General features: G+C 40.8%; 1 protein-coding gene across 5 annotated transcripts in view; it reads right to left on the reverse strand.

Moving 5' to 3' along the window:
* Positions 1 to 4172: 4172 nt before the first annotated feature.
* The window catches only part of znf462 (zinc finger protein 462), a 68478-nt gene continuing 51554 nt past the window's right edge, over positions 4173 to 21096 (reverse strand). For 4 of the 5 annotated variants that reach the window (XM_084047387.1, XM_084047384.1, XM_084047386.1 and 1 more), the window contains exons 8-13: positions 17947 to 18208; positions 17408 to 17547; positions 15762 to 15985; positions 10849 to 11182; positions 9775 to 9907; positions 4173 to 7947 (exon numbers count right to left, since the gene is read on the reverse strand). In XM_084047387.1, the coding sequence (XP_083903513.1) occupies positions 7785 to 7947; positions 9775 to 9907; positions 10849 to 11182; positions 15762 to 15985; positions 17408 to 17547; positions 17947 to 18208 (1256 nt within the window). In that variant the 3' untranslated portion in view covers positions 4173 to 7784. The remainder of the gene's footprint in view (positions 7948 to 9774; positions 9908 to 10848; positions 11183 to 15761; positions 15986 to 17407; positions 17548 to 17946; positions 18209 to 21096) is intronic. The other variant, XM_084047388.1, reaches the window with a different exon arrangement.

The raw sequence follows: 21096 nt of genomic DNA on the forward strand, positions 1-21096 counted from the left end.
ATTAAAAATACAATATAAGCACATCACAACGTCATGATAATAAAAAGTTAAATAGCAACAGAAATAACAGTGCAAGTGGCATAGTATATGTCTACAAATAGAATAAATTAAAGTTTTAAAATAATTAAAAAGTTCTCTGTGCGTGCGCCTGTCTGTCATTTGTGAATTATTTCATAGTTTTCAAAATAGTTCACTTTAAAATCTATTGTTCTTTCACAAAATACAAATATCTTGTCACGTTAAGCTCAATTAATAGTAATCTATAGGTTTTGTTTAGCTTTTTATAATAATATTGATTTACTGGTTGACATTTTTAGGCTACTTCACACAGATGAACGTCATTGTATTATCGCTCAAATATAATAAGAAATCATGGAGGTGCCACCAAAACATGGTTTTATAAAGCTAGTGTTTGATGCTCTCATATTGAGGCCTCAGATAACTCTTTACAGCTGCAGTATATCTGAAGAAATAACTGCAGCATTGCTGCAGTAGGAGGAATGACTACACACCTGTACTGCAAAGCATCATGATATCACTTTAAGTGAGTCAAGAACAAATGAGCCAATGAACAAAACAAAGGCTCAATCATGTTCTCATGTAAATGTACAGTACATCCTATAAAAAAAACAAAAAAAAAACATGATAGAAACTGCTCTAATCAAACTAAGCTAAACCATGTGGTTCTCAACCTTTCTGGATCAGGGACCACTTGAAAATTTCGGCCGCGTGCATTTTCAGTGCATGTTTATTTCAATGATCAATCAATCTGTGTGTTCCAGTTTGGATCAATGGAACTAACGTAGTACGCTTTAAGTTCCTTTTTAGCGATATCTAGGCCTATATCTTTTAGCAATGACAACTCACTTTTTCAAGGTTTTAAAGAAAAAAATACAAACACATTTATAATGTTGTGTTATCATTACAATCTAGTGTTTTGCCAATTATTTGGGGGCCCACTTGCCTCACGGCCCACCACTGGGCCCCCGGGGGCCCACAGGTTGAGAACCAGTGTGTTTTACACCTTGGGTTTAGTCTCTCCTCCATCCTGGCTCCTTTTTGGTGCGTCTCGGTGTGACTGGCATCGTCTATAGCCGTGTATTCAGAGGCTTCAGTGATTTGTGTCTGACAGGCTGCCAGGCCCAGCAGCTCTGACTCTGTCAAGTGTAAGAGATAATGCGCTTGGAGCTCAATACGGTGACACTCTGCTCCTTCGCCCTTACTTGCTGTCTCTGTGGTTGCTTCCATCTCTCCCTTTATCCGTCACCTTGCTCTCCCTCTCTCTACCAGTGGTGTAAAGTAACTAAGTACATTCACTCAAATGCTGTACTTAAGTACAAGTTTGAGGTATCTTTCTTTATACAACTTTTTACAACTTTTTACAACTGCAGTATATCTGAAGAAATAACTGCAGCAACTTGAGTATTTCCATTTTTTTACTTTTACTTCTACTCCACTACATCTCTGAGGAAAATATTGTACTTTTACTCCACTACAATTATTTGTAAAAAAAATTAAACTTGAAATGGAACATTCTGCATAATGAGTACTTTAACCTTTGGTACTTTAAGTACATTTTGATGCCAATACTTTTGTACTTTTACTCAAGTAAATTCTGAACGCCAGACTTTTACTTGCAACGGAGTAATTCTACATTGCAGTATTGATACTTTCACTTAAGTAAAACCTTTGAGTACTTTTACCACCACTGCTCTCCATACACAGCGCTCGTCGCTCTTGCCCTCTTCCTCTACCACCCCTTCTTTTCATTCCTCCATCCATCCATCCCTCCCTCTCTTGCTGGGTCATTAAAGAGGGGGGACAGCAGTCAGTGTCTTCACTTGCCTTGGCTTGCACTCCACTCATCAGGCATTCAGCATGTTTCTCCTCCACTCATGTGTCCTCCTATCCCCTCTCTTTCCTCCGTGGCTACTCCTCCTGCCTCTGTCTCCAGGGGTCGTCGGGGGCTGCCGTCGGCCCCTCTGAAGTGGTGAGCCGTGGAGATTACCGGGCTGATCCCGGGAGACATGGAGATATTTTTAAAAGATGATGTTAGACCTGTGAAATAAGTAGTTGTGCCCCCAGTCCCCCCATATAGGCAGCAAAGGAAAAAGTATGTAAAAAAAAAGAGAGAGGGAGAGAGACCTTGAATATGAAGTGTTCATATTGATAAAAAAAGACTTGTCAACAGCATAAGGCAGGGGTCTTCAACCTTTTCAGGCCAAGGACCCCCTAGCTGAGAGAGAGATGAAGCAGGGACCCCTCTATATTGTATAAAATTGTGTTTCAGATTATTTATTTATCTACAAGCTCTCAACGCCTCGCGTAGATCTGCTATTTTTGGCTAATGTTCCCCTCAGAAAAGGAATTCTAGGGTTCAAGTTAATGTAAAAAAAAAACGAAATCCTATCACACAAAGATTTGGCAGACCCCCTATAGTAGCTCTGAGGACCCCCTGTTGAAGACCCCTGGCATAAGGAATACACTTTGAAACGTGTTGCACACCCCTGATCAGAAGTGTGGGCCCCACACAGCCTCTAAGCTTTGTGTCCTGTTATCTGAAGCGGTTTCCTCTGTTCTTTTTCTTCTTTTCTCTGTTCTCATGACTACTTTTGACACCGCAAAACATTGAGATCTTGTACGAAAAACAATGTCACCCTCCTTTACACGAGTGACGTGACGATAAGTTGGAGCAGCAGCATATGAACACGATTTGTACAAGTATGGGTTGGGGTGTCAAATTAGCATGTGCACATGCCACACATGCACACATGCACGCACAAAAGTTTATCATTTATGATCATACATTTGATGTTGTAATGAGAGGGTTATGAAGAAGCTACTGCACTATTTGACAAAGGCATATTTATTTCCTCTGCTTGTAAGGTTATCAGATTTTAAATATAGGCTACCACATGGAATAGTCATATTCCACTCAGTATCACCAAAAAAAGAATATACTACAGCCGTGTTATTAAAAAAAAAGAATAATTTCTACAGTACAGTAAGTACCCTATACTACTGACTAGCTCAAGGCCAGGTTTCTTAAGATATAAAAAATCCTACTATAACACAGTGACAAAAATAAGTGAATTGAAGTTGAACATGCTTTGAACTGGCTCTAATAGTGAATGTCGGACCTTTGTCTCCTAACCTGGTCACATCTCCAAGGCCTGTGGGTAGAATGGACGTCTCTGATGCAAACATCGCCGAGCTTTGTCACCGTTCCTTTAGAAGCGACTGCTTGTCACATCTTTTTATCTGTGCCCAAGGTGAAGCGACTACTCAATGGCCTCTAATGTCACACCTCTTTTGTCCCAGTCTGCCTGCAGGGACACCCAGCACAATGGAAGCTGTGTAAATGAAGACATCTGATTAAATTCCAGATACTGTATGCCGGAAGTCACTCGAAGGAAGGTCATGTTTAACTACTTTTCAACCTTGTGCATGTCATTATAGGTGAAACGTTTTCCTTATTTTCCCCTTGAAAATAGACAAATTGTAAACACTGGTTATCACTGTTTCCCTTCAACATAATTATACCACTCTGTCAAGTTAGGTTATACTTTATTGGGTACATTTGTCATCTGCATTGAACCCATGCTACAGTAATGATTAGGAGCAGTGGGCAGCCACTTAGCAACCAGTGGCCAGCTACAACTCAAGACCACTGCCTTTGCTCAAAGGCCCTGGCAGGAGGATGTCCCAAACATCATGTATGTGTTTTGGTGCGACAGGAAACCATTTAGGTCGAAACATTGTACAAATAAATTCACTGTGGCAGATTTTTTTATCTATATTTTCTCATGTACTGTTATTCTTTATCCTGCAAATTGGAGAACATGCAAACTCCACACAGAAAGGCTCCAGACCGGTTTGAAGCTGGTGATCCACTCGAAATATTAGTATCTTCTGCAAAGTGCAAAGTTCTCTCACTTTACCATTGATCTCGCTTGAGTCTTGAAAATTATAGTGACACATGGCTGTCTTGATATGCATCCAATCTCATTTGTTCAGGAAATTAATGAGCATAAGTAATGTATTTAACATACTATAGGGTGTATGTAGGCTACCATGTGATACTGTATGGAAAATATGTCAGCATTACCCTCATAAAACGTTATTATATCAAAGCATATACTGTCATGAAAAGAGAGAGCACACAATTTAACTGTTATCTGATAACTTTATTATCAAGTTAAAAAAGACAATGAATTACAATATTTACATAATATCCAGAGATAAATGGAATAAAATTGTAAACAATCATTCTAGGCAACATCACAACCCATCATCAGGTAATCGGATTTATATTGGAAGAAAGGCAAGATGGAGAAAATCTAGGACTCAAACTAGGGAGAGAACAGTCTGAAAAACAAACAAACTAAACATATATACAAGTATCCAGTGTGTTGTCAGCAGGGGCTAAATTGGGGGCAAATTGGGATTCAAGAATAATACAGAGTTTATCTCCCTTATGGAAATATGAGACTGTACACAGTGAGTTGTTTAGAGTGATCTTCTGTTACCCAGCTTTACTACCTGCAATGTCCCAATTTATCCCCTGGTTTTGAGTGGGCTTGCGAGCCTCTGAACAAGCTCCCACTGCAAAGCTTATTTCCATAACGGTTTTTAGAACGGTTATAATAACTTTCAAAAAGCTACATGGTAGACATGTAAATTGGGAGAGAAAAATAAAAAGGTTTTGAGTTTCAGCACAAACTCAGCCTGTGTTTCTGAGGTACTGAGGCTGAGGAGGGGCGTTGTTGGGAGAGGGCAGCTACATTCCCACCTGTTAGTGTCCCATCTATGACACACTGGGATCAATGTGAGGCTTAACACCCCGGGGCGACTTTAGCTTGTTAGCCGGGTTGACCACAGATGAATGGACTGCTTTCTTCTCTGTTACTCGGAGTGGCAGGGGACCTTATGGGTATTAGATACTGGAGTTTCTGGCTTTCGGAGGGAACTGGCCTCTCCTAACCGAGAGTTTGCTGGTTTACCAGTAAACCAGATGGCGAGTGACCAAAACAGCTAAAAAGACGCTCCCGAAGGCGCAGGTTTTCAAAGCGGGCTGCTGGAGTGGAGCTTGGGGATAGAAAGGAGATGGAAAATAAATAAAATAAGAAATAAAATAAAATCATATATAAATATTGTGCCAGTTTAATCCCTTTCAATCTGGCGTCCCTAAAATTGTGTATTTTTAAAATTAGCATTATTTTTCCCCAGCCATTTTGCAAAGTGGGGGCCACAGTCAGGGGCTATGGCTATTTGGGGGTCCTTGCCATGGAAATGGAGAACCCCTGCCCTAGGGAACCTGCCGCTTTCTCTTGCTCTTTCTTGCTGTTTTTCCCCGCCCACAGTAAAAGCCCCATGTCATTGATCAGTAAGGAACTACATGTGTGTTAATATAGAACAACCTGCCCAGTCCCAATACAGTACAACAAAGAGGAGATAATTTCATTGTAACCAGACATTGTACAACAGCATAATAACATTGGATGGGGGGCTAAAAAGCCCCCAAGGGTTATCTATTATCTTTTGATTTATTTACTTTTTTGTTTATCATGAGAACAACACCTAAAGGAAAAAGGGTTAAAGTATTCTTTCTGAAACACCACAGTTCAAACACTTGACAAGTAGTTTTGTTTTCTATACATGGCTGCAAACATGCAGATGATCTGGGTTCCTACCCACAGAATTTAAAAATCTGCTTCTAAAATTCCATGGTTCCCATTTCCATCAATGGTTCATTGCTCAGGAAAGACAATCACAGCAAACATCGCCAGCTTGCTAGACATTTTGGTAACAAGAACACAACTCCATTCCCTTGCGTTCTCTGCCTACACATTGTCACTCCCAGGTCGTAACATGTGGCGAGATGGGAGAAGATCTACTGTTGCGTCAAAAGTTTGTTTGACGCACCAGGGCAGGCTCCCGTATCACGTTGCTCTTCGAGGTTCAGGGCAGTCCCGCGCCACGTGACTGACAAAGGAATGCGGACGTGCGTAGTAAAAACATTTAAAACAAGTCGGGCCGGGACGGGTCGGCAGAAGCAGACTTGAGCCCCGCGAGGCAAGCTCGAGCGAGGCGATAGTCGAGCGAGTGCCCGCGCCGAGCGGTGCGATGTCTGCTTCTGCCAACTTAAGTGCCGTTCGAGTTGCATACCGATTGGCTTTAAAACGTAATTCATGTCTGACACTTGGTCAGAAGGTGTCCAACGTGTCACCGTAGTACGACCCGGCTGTGAGGATGTGTCGTCTCTGCAACTTTGACTGCTCAAAGGAGTTACAAGTAACCATTAATCGTTTCAGACTGTTAAAATGTTGCTTACTGATCTCATCGGAAATTGAAATTAAAAGTTGAATTAATTGCTATTCATTTCTAATAAGGCTTTGGGGTATTAAAGCAGCAACTTCCAACAAAATACAATCTCTGCCTTATTTGTCAATAACATCAAAAAAACAAACACAGCTTTGTTTAAAAAGAAGAAGCACACAAATGCAGGCTCTGACGGTTGTCTCAACACAGAGCAATATAATATTATAGCCTCGCATTTGAGGTTCGGGGAACAACAATGTATACACCTCAAAATAATTATTCAATCTTCACATTACGGCCCTCCACTACACACACTCCCATTAGCATACATTAGCATACATGTATGTGCAAACAAATGCTGTCCAAAATGTCTTTTCACCCTGGTGGCCCTATTTTGGGAATTTTCCAAAATGTCCCCAAAAATTCCAAAACATTTCAAAAATAGATATAGTTGTATATCTGTTATTTTTGAGTTTTGAATAGGGCTTAAGTAGTTAATGAGGAAAAAGACATACCACACGTATTACTACTAAACGAGTTGTGTTCCAGGGTAATACTTGTTGTTACTGTATATGACTCGGCTCAACGGTACAGTTATGACACGTTAGCATACCTGCTGAGCTGGTATCCTGGAATACAATCACAATATACAGTTTTATAGGGCAGAAAATTCAACGCAACATAGTCCCTTCATTATGTTATTATCAAAGAAATTATTAGCCAACAACAACAAACAAACAAACAAACAACAACAAAGTAATGTTGGAGTGGAAATGCTAAGGGGAGACAAAGGCTGAAGTACATCAAGGGAATTATGATGTAGCATGACGCAAAGAAGGGGAGGAGTGTCCTACAAATTAATGAAAAAATAATAATTATGTATATAACTAGGATAAATAAGGTGCAACTATTCCTCAAGGAATACTTCTACTCAATTACTGTAATACTAGGCTAAGATGCAAAAAAAAACCTCTTTCAACTTTTAAATAAACAACAAACGGTAGCACAGCTGGGATTCTTTTTATACCAAATTAGTTCCTTTTAGGTAAAAGGTGAAAGGTAAAAGGTGCTTAAAAACAGTGAATTCTTAAAATTTTGATTCGGAAACATGTTTTCATTAAACATCTCTGTAGATTTATATAGGAGGAGGATTCACTGTAGTTTTTGACCAAAATGTCAGCACTAAGAGATCTGTCTACTATTGGTTACCAATATATTAAGATCTGTTCTAGGGGACTGCCCGTTTTAAAATGAGTACTGTAGGATGCAGTACAACATAATACTTCTAATGTGTAACTCGTGTAATCTAATAATATGTCCACACAAGAGAATTCACTTCAGTTTTCCTCTTTTTTTTGCATCGTCATTTCCTTTAGCATCCTACTTTGATACCCAACTCAGTATTGTTCCTATCAAATATTTAGGATTTTCTAGCTCAATATCATGTTAGGCAACAATTCTCTTCAACCAAACTGTTGATCGTTTTTGGTCTCAAGCAATTCTTTGTCTTCCACAAACAGATTTTGACTTCTCTGTGACAGGTCGGTAGGACTGATGCTCGATAGATCCATGACAGACGGTCCTCCTATGGGTGTCCCTGGGGTGCTGCTGGTGTCCATAATGGTCCTGCAAGAGGAAACAGTTCAAAAAGTAAACGTCAGCATCATGGTAACGACAAGAGATGAACACAAAAAAAGATTGCGGTTGTGTAGCTAGGCAGGCAGTCAAAAGGTGTGGCAATTGATGAATAATTAGAATAATTAGCATCCTTAAAGCTATACTAGGTAACCTTTTCAATTAAACACCACACATTACAAGAAGCTCTGCACTGTGCCCAGAGAAAAGACCAGCAGAAACCCAAATCAACATTTCATCTACAGCTTATTGCAATGCCCCTTTCGCTAGAAGAATCCAGCTGATTCTAAATGCTGAGCCTGAGGGACAAGATACACTGAACACATTACTACTACTTCACTCTTCACTTCCTATACGATACAGAACCATATACGATACAGAATAACACTACTTACTATTTACAAGCTCCTGAATATATCTCTGTACCTGTTCACTAGCTATAAAAAAATATGATCCTACTCTCTGGATCAACTCGACCGACTCTAGCTTAGAGAAAACTTTTATGACCAAAGTCATTAAATACCAGCAGCTCCTCAATACCCTCACAAAGCTAGGTTATAGGTGTAATCTACTTGATTTTGTTTTTGGCAGTTTAGGACATGTTCATAGGTTGGCCGTAAGAGACTTCCAACAACTTGGGATGCCCAAAAGAGCAGCCAAATGGCTTGCAAAATTCTGTGCCGTCTCTTCTATTATTGGTAGCCAACCAAACATGGCGCAGACGTTGTTACTAATACCCATGAGGGATTTATAAGTAACTAGACCATACCCGGTCGGCGCAGCGCATCCGTGGGGGGATATGCGCACATGATCTGGCAACCCGGGAGGCAGTTCGTCCAATAGCTGGGCAGCCCCGTAACCATGGCGACAGTGTTTGACACAAAAACGCTAATAAGAAGCTGAGATTTGATGAAATTGAAAAACGGGCTTCACAGTTAAGTTCAGATGGTAATGGTCAATGGCTGTGTGCAAAATCAGAGCAATTGGTCCAGCCACTGAGGAGAACCGGGTAGCTTCACCTACTCACTCACTCACTCACCACTACAGACGGACGGACAGAGGTTACTAGAATTATAGTAGGATGTTGTTACTTATACCCCAGAGGTTTCTTTGTGTACTTGTCCGGGATTTGCTGACTATACTTTTTACAGCACCGTGTAATGTTTGTGTCCCTGTACTTGTACCCTCTTATGTGGACATAAACAAAACATTAAAAAGTGTGGGGTAGGGTGTCATAAATGTATCATGTACTGTAAATGTGTGGTGGACATTATCTGTAGACGCTTCATTGTGTGTGTGTGTGTGTGTGTGTGTGTGTGTGTGTGTGTGTGTGTGTGTGTGGGGGTGTGGGGGTGAAATGTGCTATTCAAATCAACACTGTGTGTGACTTGACATGAGAGAGGACTCGGGTTGAAGTGGAGAATAAAGACACAGCTTACTTAAACGTATCTGTTTCATAGTTGGTCATATTACAGTGCCACGCAAAAGTAGTGAACACGGCCGATCAGTAAGCTCAACATCATGCTACATGTTTTGAGCTTAACAATATACTATAAAACCCACTCTACTTGACATACAACACAAATTCCTCAACATCTGAGTGCGAATGACAGGACCCTCATTGAGATCCAAGATATAATCTTTCCCCAGAAACATGGAGTGAGGTGCAGATGGGTAGTGATTGGTACAGTATAATCATTGGGACAGAGAAAAACTCCTGGTGATACCAATAGTACAAGCCTGTTCTATCTTCTAGCTGCAGACACACACGGTTTCTGCCCCACAGTTACCATTAGGTAATACAAGTAGAATACTTACATGCCATGTCGCAGGACATGTTTCTCCCACTCGGTGCTGTTGGTGAAGCAGCGACCACAGAACTCACAGGGTAGACGCTTCTCCACGCCGCTCAGCCCGTTGGGAGTGCTGCTGGTAGGAGCTGCAAAGGCTTCTGGGAAAGAAATGTAAAAGAAAAATTATAAAATGAGTATTATAATAATAATGATGATCTATTATCTGTTTCTAAGTCTTTTTCCTCAGAGCTCTCACCAGATTCAGTGAGAAGCATGACCAGCTAACAAATACGGAATAAGTAAATCATTTCATATTTATTATAAAATAGTAAATTGTGCCAATTTGCTGGGGAATTAAATAGACAAATCCATGCAATTATATCTTAAATCAATCTTGAATTAATTATTGATTAATCATTCATAGTTAAAAGAATGTCACTTTCTTGTTCCTCACAAGCACGTTTTATGAGTGAAACAAAATACATTGGTTGCAAAATATGGCTACCGATATTCTGTTTTTGAATCAGTATTTTTAACTACATTGTCTTCATTACTTTACAGTGTTTGGCAGTGATAGTGGTTATCTATTTCAAACTGGAGGATTCACAAGCTTTCTGACACCAAAACAATGTTTCTAAACACATCAGAGAGCAATTTATTAGAAAGTGGGACACTGGCAGTCAAGATAAAGTTATTCTCCCTTGCTAACCTTGGCAGCTGTCAATGCTTGGGAATACTACTTAGAAACTAAAAGTATCCGCACACCACCTTAAAAGCTCCTTAAATAACTATCAATTCGGAGTACTGAATTAATTAATCATTCATCAAGTCATTTACTTTATGACAAAGTTAACTAGTTAATCAGACTAACTGCTTTTAATTATAAAATATTAGTTGATTATAAAAAAAAATGTTTTTTGTGTTGATTCATTGATATATTGTATATGAAAATCTAACAAATTATATAAAAAGTGTGCTTCTCGATTATTCAATTAATCGGAAAAGGAATCGATAGAATAATCGCTTAGAAAATAAAGGATAGTTGCAGCCCTATAATATTCAACGACAGCAAACGGTGGTTCATTGGTGATCATCTTACCTCGTGGGGACGGTTTCTCTGCCTCCATGTCCCCAGCTTGCTCTTCCTCACCCAATTCCTCCTCCTGCTCCTCCTCCTCCTCCTCTTTAATTCCTCCCTCCAGGACGGCGTGGTCCGCGTCTCTCCCTTCCTCCACCTCATTGTCCATCATGTCCATCCCTTCGTCCTCTTCCTCTGCAGCTGCCGCTCCATCATCTATCATTAAGCCTGCCTTGTCCTCCTCTTCCTCCTCCTCTTCCTCCTCCTCCTCCTCCTCCTCGCTGCTCCCTCGCCCCTTCATCATCTCCAGCTGGTCCAGGTTGACGCGGCCCATCAGCTCAAAGTTTCTGATAACCTGAAGAAATACAGGAAGTAGATCGATCGATCAATCAATCAATCAATCAATCAATCAATCGATCGATCGATCAATCAATCAATAAATCATTCAATCAATTATGCGATATCTCCGCTTTAACAGTTAGAAATATAGAAATGCAGTCATTTCTCTGAATCAAGATTGAAGAGGTTCCAAATGAATTCAGATGAAGATTAATTTGGAGGTTATCAGTAAAGGAGTAACACTTTAAATTGCATGAATGGCAAACTGACAGTTATTCTTTTCAACAGAGGTGTTTTTCCAAAGAATATGACGGAAGCAAAGAAGGCTAGTGGTGACAGAACTTCAGAGCGATGGAACCAGCAGCACTTTCAAAGAGCACACACACTTCACACTTCTCCTGAGCTTCTGCTTCCTTCCTCATTTATGATAGAGTTTAGAGCTCTATGTCGGCAATCTTCTTGTACTTCTTCCACTCCTCTTCCTACAATCAATAGACCCTGTCCATCAGCTCATCTTCTGTCGTTTGATGAGCACCAGTTACTCGCTCCCATTAAAATAGCAACTCTTGCAAAACCCATATCAACTGGCAAGAACATTTCTGCTGCTACTGAAGCATATTTCTGCATGATTTCAATAGCAACGTAAAAGTAAGCTAATGCCTTGAAAATTGTGTCTGAAGACAAAAAGCAGAATTGTACAGACTGGGGGAAAAACTGTATATACACATACCGTATATAACGTGTATGCGTGTGTGTGTGTGTGTGTGTGTGTGTGTGTGTGTGTGTGTGTGTGTGTGTGTGTGTGTGTGTGTGTGTGTGTGTGTGTGTGTGTGCGTGTGCGTGTGCACGTGCGTGTGCGTGTGCGTGTGCTGTGCGTGTGTGCCTGCTTGCAGCACCTGAAACATCCTTAAGCACAAATCACCCTGTTTTCATTACTTGGTTGTTCCTCTGCAAAACCTTACACATTTATTCAAGCAAAAGATGTTCACTTATCACTGTTTCTGTAGCGTTCCACAACGATAGTTTTGCAACAGGGTATAAAACTGGGCTTAAGTGGTTAAGACACTAAGAGACCCCAAACATAACATTTGCGGTAGTCAGATAAAGATCTAACATCGTCATCATCCTGTCATTGGTATCAGAGAGCTTCTCCATTTCCAAGTCTGAGTAGAATTCATGGTCTTCTTCTTGAGGTCCCAGAACGTCTACAGCGGTGGTTCTCAAACGTTTTCATGTCAAGGACCCCCAAATTGATATGTATTTGGCCGTGGACCCCTATCTTAAAAAGAGTTTGTGCCAGGAAAGGGAACCCCATAATTAGATTTTTGGATATAAAATAGGCTGGAAGTGGTTAAACCGATTTCAATGATATATTAACCGATTTAGCTGGGGACCCCCTGGAATGCCTTTAAGGACCCCTGTTGGCCCCCGGACCCCACTTTGAGAACCACTGATCTACCGACCTCCTCGTGACATCACATCCCTCACAGACACATCAGGACCACCAGCAAATACTTCATTTTTGAATACTTCATTCCACTGTCAGTCTCCACCCAAATGTCACTGTTCCCCTTTCCCTCATAAAAATGGCAGATCCAATTTAGGCATTTGAGCAGACGCTCTAATCCAGAGCGATTTACAATAAGCAAGGTAAACACATACATCAAATGCAGAGAGACAGTGTAGTGCCTCAGGAAACTAGGATCGCAGGTAAACCAAGAACCTTGCAGCAGTCTAAACAATATACATTACTATCAAAAAATAATCTGTACAATGAAACTATAGGATTCCAGGTAAACAATGAACCTAGCATCTGTATAAATAGCATGCTATCCAAATGACATTTTAACCGTTGCATAATGCGTCTGCACGGTCGTCAAGACTAGGTCAAGTGCTACGGGCTAAGGTGGCGTCTGAAGAGGTGAGTCTTCATCCAATTCACTTATTTTTTTATTTTTCCAGAGACGTCGAGTCCCTCTTCCACACTATTTCCAGACATTCCAGGTCCCGCCCCTGAACTATATCCAAACTAGTCCGTTTCCTCCAAATTTCCAGACATTTAACCCCTTCCCCTCCGACTCACAGAATGTCCAGTTGCCACACTCCTCCATCCCAGATCTGCAGTTGTCAGTTCTAACTTCACAAAAGAACCAGGACTCTCATTACCGTCCTGGTATGACGATTCTATAGTTGCCGGGTTCACTGTATCCTTCCTACCCCAAGTCAGCCAGTAGCCCCTATTCAGAGAGGTTTCACTATAGGGTGTCTGACCCCAACCCACTGACTTCACTGTGTCTTTTGGTGCTTTTCCAACGCATAGTCCTGGCATCGCCATGTCACGCCTCTACTCTCCTAGTTTTGCCAGGTACAAACACGTACGTTTTTAGTATCTGTCACGTTCAAGCTCAGGTTCTTACAAACATCTAAACACCTTTTCCAGTGCGTATCTCATGATGTGAAATGCTATACTACAGAATGACCTATGTATAATAACAACTGCACTGACTCATACTGTAAAAGAGGTTATGGCCATTATTAATCTTTGTTTTTGCTGACTATATTGCCGTTGTTCCGTGGAGCTTCAAAAGTGCATCTGTGCGTCTCTTCTTAAAATTATTTCTGTCTGAAAGACGCAAGAAGCTGTTGTCACACGAGTCACATGAGCAGAGACGCATGGAATTACATCTATTAGAATTTTAAGATAAGTATTGTTGTTGTCTGTTGCCTTGTCATTCTCTATTCTCAGCAAAAAGCCTCATTTATGTCACTCAACTAAAGCACTTTAACCACTCAAGTCCCTCAGGGCTCTATACTGGTGTATTTACTATATTCGCTCTACATTAAATATCTTTGAAAATAGCCAATCTACAAGCTTACAACGCGTCGCAACGCGTTGTAAGCTTGTAGATTTGGCTATTTTCTGCAAAGGTTTTCCCCAGAATATGCATGCTGGGATTCAAGTGGTTAATGAGATACATACTGTATCAGACAGTTGATTAAAAAAAAACAGTGTTTATGCCACTTATTATACACACACAAATTATAATTTGTATGCAACCGTATGAATTTCAAATCAAACCCTCAGGACAAGCATGAAAATAAACTCGCAATTTCACCGGTAATTCTCTGCATAAAGTATGCAGAGAGAAAACTGTAGCTTTTTCCCCCTTTCATTAAAAACAGCGGGCACAACCGTTTTAAGTATAATGTATACTTCAACCTTCCGAAAATGTCGGATGCCCTCTCCTAGCGTCGCCTGCATTATCTCCATTAAGGGATTGTGGGAGATGAAACGCATTCTCTTTCTGGATGTGTTCGGAATTGATGAGCTTTAAGCAGTGTGATCTGTATGCACCCAGTGTAACGCCCACTGCACCCTTTTTCCCTTTTCTTTTCATCATCACCACGCTACAAGAAATATGATTTGGGTTTATACTAACTTTATCTTGTCATTTGGAGCCTGTGTCTGTGACTGAATCAGTCACGTGGAATGCAACAGACGTTTTTAACACATTTTCGCATTATACTCCCCAACAGTTAGGCCTAAGTGAACATCTCTAGAATGCATTTACTTAAAGGATAAGCTTTTCACCCATTTTAAACACATCTTCACATAATTGGTCCTCACTAATGCTGATTGTAAGCTGTCACATGCAATTTCCGTCTACTCACTCTGTGTCTCATGGGTGGGATGTGTATGGTTCAGAAACCTGCCTACCAATGACATCATCGATAGGGATTCAAACCTAATAGAAACTACAGCCTTTCTCTTACTGGAAAGTTAACATGTTATAATATGATGATGATGTCACTGGTAGGCAGGTTTCTGAACTGTCCACAGCCCTTCTCTGAGACACAAAGTTAGTAGACAGAAATTCTATCATCTTATAATGAGCATTAGTGAGGACACATTCTGTGAAGATAGGTTGAGAATGGGTGAAGAGGTCTTTTAAGCAACTTAAGAAGAGATTTTGTTATATTAATTCTAAAACCAGACTACAAGTCCTTTCACAACGGGGCCTTTTTCCCCCTATGCGATTCAATCGCCCGAAAAAAACATTAGTTTTGTGGGTGCCTGACATGTAAATGGTTTGAATACCAGGGTCTACACAACATATAAATAACCTACTGTAGATGAATATACCCTCGGTGAACGAAATGTGCGTCGTCGATACCAGGGCCAGTGTACGGACCAGTGGTGTAAAGTACATTTACTCAAGTACTGTACTTAAGTTCAATTTTGAGGTATTTTTACTATACTGGAGTATTTCCAATTTTCAGTACTTTTAATTCTACTCCACTACATCTCAGAGGCAAATATTATCACAAAACATACACTAACCACTTCAGCCCTTGATATATTTTGGCCATTTGAAAACCTGCTATTTTCAAAAGATTTTGATACATTTTGAACTTGTGAAATGGGACATTCTGCACAATAATGAGTACTTTTCCTTTATGTACTTTAGGTGCATTTTGTACTTTTACTCAAGTACATTTTTAATTCCGGTCTTTTACTTGTATTTCTACATTGCAGCATTGATACTTTCACTCAAGTACAAAATGTGAGTACTTATTCCACCACTGGTACTGACCTTGTGCTCGAGGCGGAGGTGGTCCTCAAGCTGGCTGTTTTGGCTGGTGTCGTAGTAGCACAGCTGGCACTGGTAGGGCTTGAGCTCGGCGTGCTTCTGGACGTGCTGCTGCAGGGTCTGGTCACTGGAGCAGGTGAAGGTGCACTTGTGACAACGGAACACCAGGCCCTGGAGATGGCGCGACAGCTTGGAACGGCTCACCTCCAGCGGTGCAACTCGCTCCTCTGAGGGAGGGACGGGGGGGAGAGGGGGGGGGTTGTTGTTAGGGTTGTCACGATCATGATGTTGTTGTTGTAGGGCAGAAACCACTTATCTTATCGACGAGTTTTGAGCTTGTAGATCTGCTACTTTCCACCCGACGATGAGACGATGACATTTTACTTGACCCACATAAATAATTGCCATTAACGATTTTATTGTGTTTTTGGCATTGAACACTGGAACATATGAACAATTACATTTCTGTTTGGCTCTTAAGCTGCGGGAACAAAAATTCCACAGGGCAGACAAAATAACTTAAATATACAAAGAAATGATAGACATGTTTAATAACTTCATACTTTCAAAAGGTTTTTCACAAATAGTGGAAATGGTCTATCTACATCATCACAACGCGCCGCACATGAGCTTGCACGGCTATTTCTAAAAAGAATTGTAACGATTTTAAATGTATGAAAATGTTTTGAACATGGAAACGATTATGACAATTATAATAATTATGACAGGCCAATTCAAGATTTGTTCGTTCAAGAGGAATTTAAATAACTTTATTTAGTATTTAGTTAGTATATTCAGTGGTTCTCAAAGCAGATTCCGAGTACCATCAGGGTTCCTGAGGGGGTTCCAAATGGACCCTTAAAAAGGTCTGTAACTCTGAGAGTATACAAATGGAACCAAATGGGTCTAATTGGTTCCATTTGTACACTCTCAAGAGTTGTGGGGGTCCTTGGAATCAAAAGGTTTGAGAACCACTGAAGTAGATGAAGGGTTGAGGTGAGGGAAAGGGACTGGAACCCTCAGCTAGGATGTAGATTTGTGGATGAGTGTTCAATTTGTGACATCAACTGTGTGAATTGTTGTGGTTTTGAGAGAAAACTAACATTACATTTTCATTTTCCGTGGCACTCTGATCTTACAATATGGTTTGCTTCTTGGGCAGTTCTCAAGGCCATTGTCTCAAGGCCATTGTCCCAAGGCCGTTGTCCCAAGTGGCAGTGGAGAGAATGGTTGTATTTTTTGACGTCCCCAGCTAAACGATTGATAGTTATGAACCAAATGGACCCTTACGGGGTCTGTTACTCTGACAGTGTAGTGTACAGTACAAATGGAACCAAATGGACCATTCAAAATGGACCCTTCAAAAGAAGCATACGTGTGCATTTTCTTGGCTAAATGTTTTCTGTAAGGCGCTTCACGATAAAGATATTCGAAACGGATGCAGTACTGTCTTTTTATTATTACATTTTCATCTATCTACATCACTTTCAGTAAGTATTTTTTATCTTAAAATAGAAGATGATGTGCATTGAATTGTTAAGTTCTATTCTGGTCTGCAAATAATGGCGCTGCTTCCATTTTGCGTGTGTGCGTATGTGTCCGTGCATGTGTGTGTGTGTGTGTGTGTGTGTGCGTGCGTGCGGTATTACCTCTGTGCAGGACGATGTGGTCGATCATATTGCTCTTGTGTTGCGTGTGGTAGAGGCAGAGGGGACAGCGCAAGTCTTTAGGACCCTCCTCTGGGACGGTGACGTTGTGACCCGCCTCCACGTGCATGGTGAACGTGTTCCTGACGCACATTCACAAAGACACACAATTATTCATTGAGCACAAGCATACTCTTTTGTTAAATATGATTTACTAATACTGTCTAATAATACAGTATAGCGTCTCTGTCGGGTGGAAACCTCATATGTTCAAAACTGTTACTTTTCAGGATTCAAGTTCAAAAGTAGCAAAAGTAGCAAAAGTAGCAGATCCACAAGCTTCCGTGAGAAAAAGTAGAAGATCCACAAGCACAAAAGCATCAAAAAGCTGTGCGTTTTGATGCTTTTGTGTGACGCTGTAGTATGATCAAGTAGGCCGTTAAATTTACGTGAAAAAAACACAAAAAGTTAGAATGTGGAGATAGGAGGTTTCTGCCTGACAGCGACAATATATCTGACTACCCTGGGGTAACTATCCTTACTTGTAGCAGGTGAAGAAGGAGCAGTCTTTGCACTTGAACAGCTTCTTGCCACCGTGGCGGTCCCGGTAGTGGCGACGGAGGCTCTGCATGTAGCCGGAGCTGAACTCACAGAACTCACAGGTCAGGATGCCGTCTGGACGGCCGTCGGCGCCGGCCGCTGAGCCGCCGCCGGACGTTGGACCGGAAGTCATGTGACTGCGTGAGGCCAACTGGTAGTGGTTGAGCTGCTGGCGAACGTCGGCCGGCTCCAGGTATGATGGGTCTATGACGACACAAAATATTTGATCAGGCAGACCGTTCATGTCAACAGGAAGTATCGTTATCAAGACCGGGAAAGCCTATACATTGTTGTTGTTGTGCCTTTTCTGAAAACTTAGATTAGGATTTAGAAGGCGTATTTAAAAACGGCCTCAGGTCTCAATGGGTCAAAGCGGGAATCTGTAACTATAACTATAATTATCCTACCTTAGATTCGAACTCAAGCGTCCAGCGTGATATTAAACCAAGACTGCTTGGCACGATATAGTTCAGAGGTAAACTATTTTTTCCATAGAACATTACAAAATGTTTTCCCCTTTTCTCCTTTGTACATATAGTGTTTTATATTTGTTGATGATATGTATTGTTGCGTTATGTTTATGCTATGTTGATGAATTGAATACATAGGACCACAACGGAATGTACAGATGTACTAGTTAAATTGTATCACTCACACAGAAACGTTTGAAAAAGAATTCCTCGACACCTTTGCTGCAGTGAGAGTAAATACATTCACAGCAAGTGCAAGTGTGTTTGACGGTTTTGACGCAGGATTTGTAAAAGAGATTTCAACACAACAGGCGCATGTCCTGTAACAGTACAGTGGTGCTCATGACATGTCTGCACACAATAAGCTAGAGATGATTTAGATCAGACATCTGCTCTGAGTCTGTCTCCTATTCTTACGCACAGTGAATATGTCATGTCATGTTCAAAATAACATGAACACCAAGTACAGTAACATCATCTGTGTTAATTGGTCCATTTGTAACTACGGTACATACAAAATGTACACCCTGGGATTAGGAATAACAGAGGACCAGATATTTAACAATGATATTTAGGTGTACTACAGCAGTGGTTCTCAAAATTAGACCCCCCCAGGGGTCCTTGAGGGGGTTCCAAGCCAAATTTGTTTAACCACTTTAAACCCATAAAGCTTACATACATCTGTGATGTGAAAATAGCTTATCTACAAGATCGAAACATTTTGAATATTTCTTGTATGGCACAACATATTTTCAGATGCGGTCCGTGACCAAAAACGCATATTAATTTGGGTGTCCTTGACATGAAAACGTTTGAGAACGACTGCACTACAGAACGACTGCACTATAGAACTCTTGCGTGATGCTATGTCACTGGATTACTGGGAGCTCTGTCTGCCCCCCCCCACCCTTTCTGCTCAGTCTATAATATCAGTGAACAAGCTCCTCTTCTTGTCCCAGTTTGAGCCTCCACCACATCAATAAATAAAGCCCAGTGATGCTAATAGAAAGTCTATCCATGTGAAAAATGCCTCATTCAGCACAGGGAGAGCGTGAGGTGGCCAAGAGAAAATCCCCACACTTTCTCTTTTGACTCTTTAAAATGCTTGTGATCCAGTTTTCTCACTTTTTGCATAAGGGGCAGATTTCATATGAATCAAACAATGCCACAGTTGATTCATGCTAGCAATATTTCCCCCATTTTCCAGAGGTGCATATGGAAGTGAAGACGGCAGATGGGAGTTTTGTGGTGATAAGTCTTCCTGAGTAGCTGAGGCAGGTCGATGCCGTCGAGATGTAATATTAACATTAGTGTGCAAAAAAAAAAATGAATAGAGGAAACCTCTGTTAGAAAGTGGACGAGACAAAAGGACAAAAGCTAAAAGTCTTAAGGCTGCAGTCCCTGAGGTTTGTATGTCCTTTCCGGGATTCGAACGCAGGTCTCCCGAGCGGGAGACAGAATTTCGAACACTAAGATGCTAAGACAGAACGCCCGCTTGGGCTGGGGAGATATTGTGCTTATGAGCGTCAGGCAGTTCTACTTGTCAACCAGGAGGCGACCTACCAGACACCAGGGTAGGAGACCACCTCTAATCACTGCAGATGTACCAGTTATATTGTATTGACATATTCTACCATACATATTATTCATTAAAATAAGTTGCGGATTGCAGATTTAATAATTAATTGAGTAATTTCCCAAAGCACTTGATTATCAGCAAAAGTTTGTTTTTGAAGAGTCAAGGTTGTCAGGCAAAACATTTTATTTTAATGAATGAAGATAAGATAAGGCCAGCAGATAAACACACACACACACACAAAAGAATCAAGTGATCCTTCATACTGCATTTTCTTAAAATCCATCGGTATACCTAACTTGTTCTTTAAATTAGTCTGAACTCTGAATACTTGCAACCCTGCAGCTTCTGTGACACCAAACTATAATGCTTTAAAGTTGCTGTAGCCAACTCTGCAAAAATAGATATTTGATATTCTCTGCCCTTTCTCAATGCTTCGTTTGTCTCGGTAGGGCCTGACCGACATCGGTGTTTGGTGCACCGAGGAGGAATGCTGCTCTACTGTGTGCTTCTTCCTCCTGGGAAGATTCCACGGCTCCAGCAGAGCTAGGTGACACCTACTGCCAAAGATCTGTCCGGAATCTAGAGCACCGTATACCCAAATAGTGGGTCGGGACCCGTGTTTGGGTCGCGGACCAATTTTTATGGGTTGCAAGTAAATATCCCCTTCTTTTTCGTTTCATTAAATGCACAATAAAACAATATTTCAAAATATTTAATACGTTTATACAAAAAAAGTCACTACTTTTCATCAATTACAGCAATTCCGATTTTCTTTTTAAAGTTAAGTAGTAAATAAAATAAAAAGTTTAAGAAGTAGTGAAAATAGCAGATCTTGCAGATGAGCTTGTAGATCTGCTATTTTCACTAGTTTGGGTCCCGGGCAAACATCTCATTTCTCTTTTGGGTCTTGAGCTAAACGGTTTGGGAACCACTGATCCAGAACACCTAAAACATCACACACCTAACTACAAGGCTTACCCGTTATGACAGCAAAGACTGTTATAATCTGTTTGTCCACAATTACCGAAAACTATTACTTCATG

Source organism: Gymnoscopelus microlampas, assembly GCF_963454915.1.
Source record: "Gymnoscopelus microlampas genome assembly, chromosome: 21".
In the NCBI taxonomy this organism is placed as follows: Eukaryota; Metazoa; Chordata; class Actinopteri; order Myctophiformes; family Myctophidae; genus Gymnoscopelus; species Gymnoscopelus microlampas.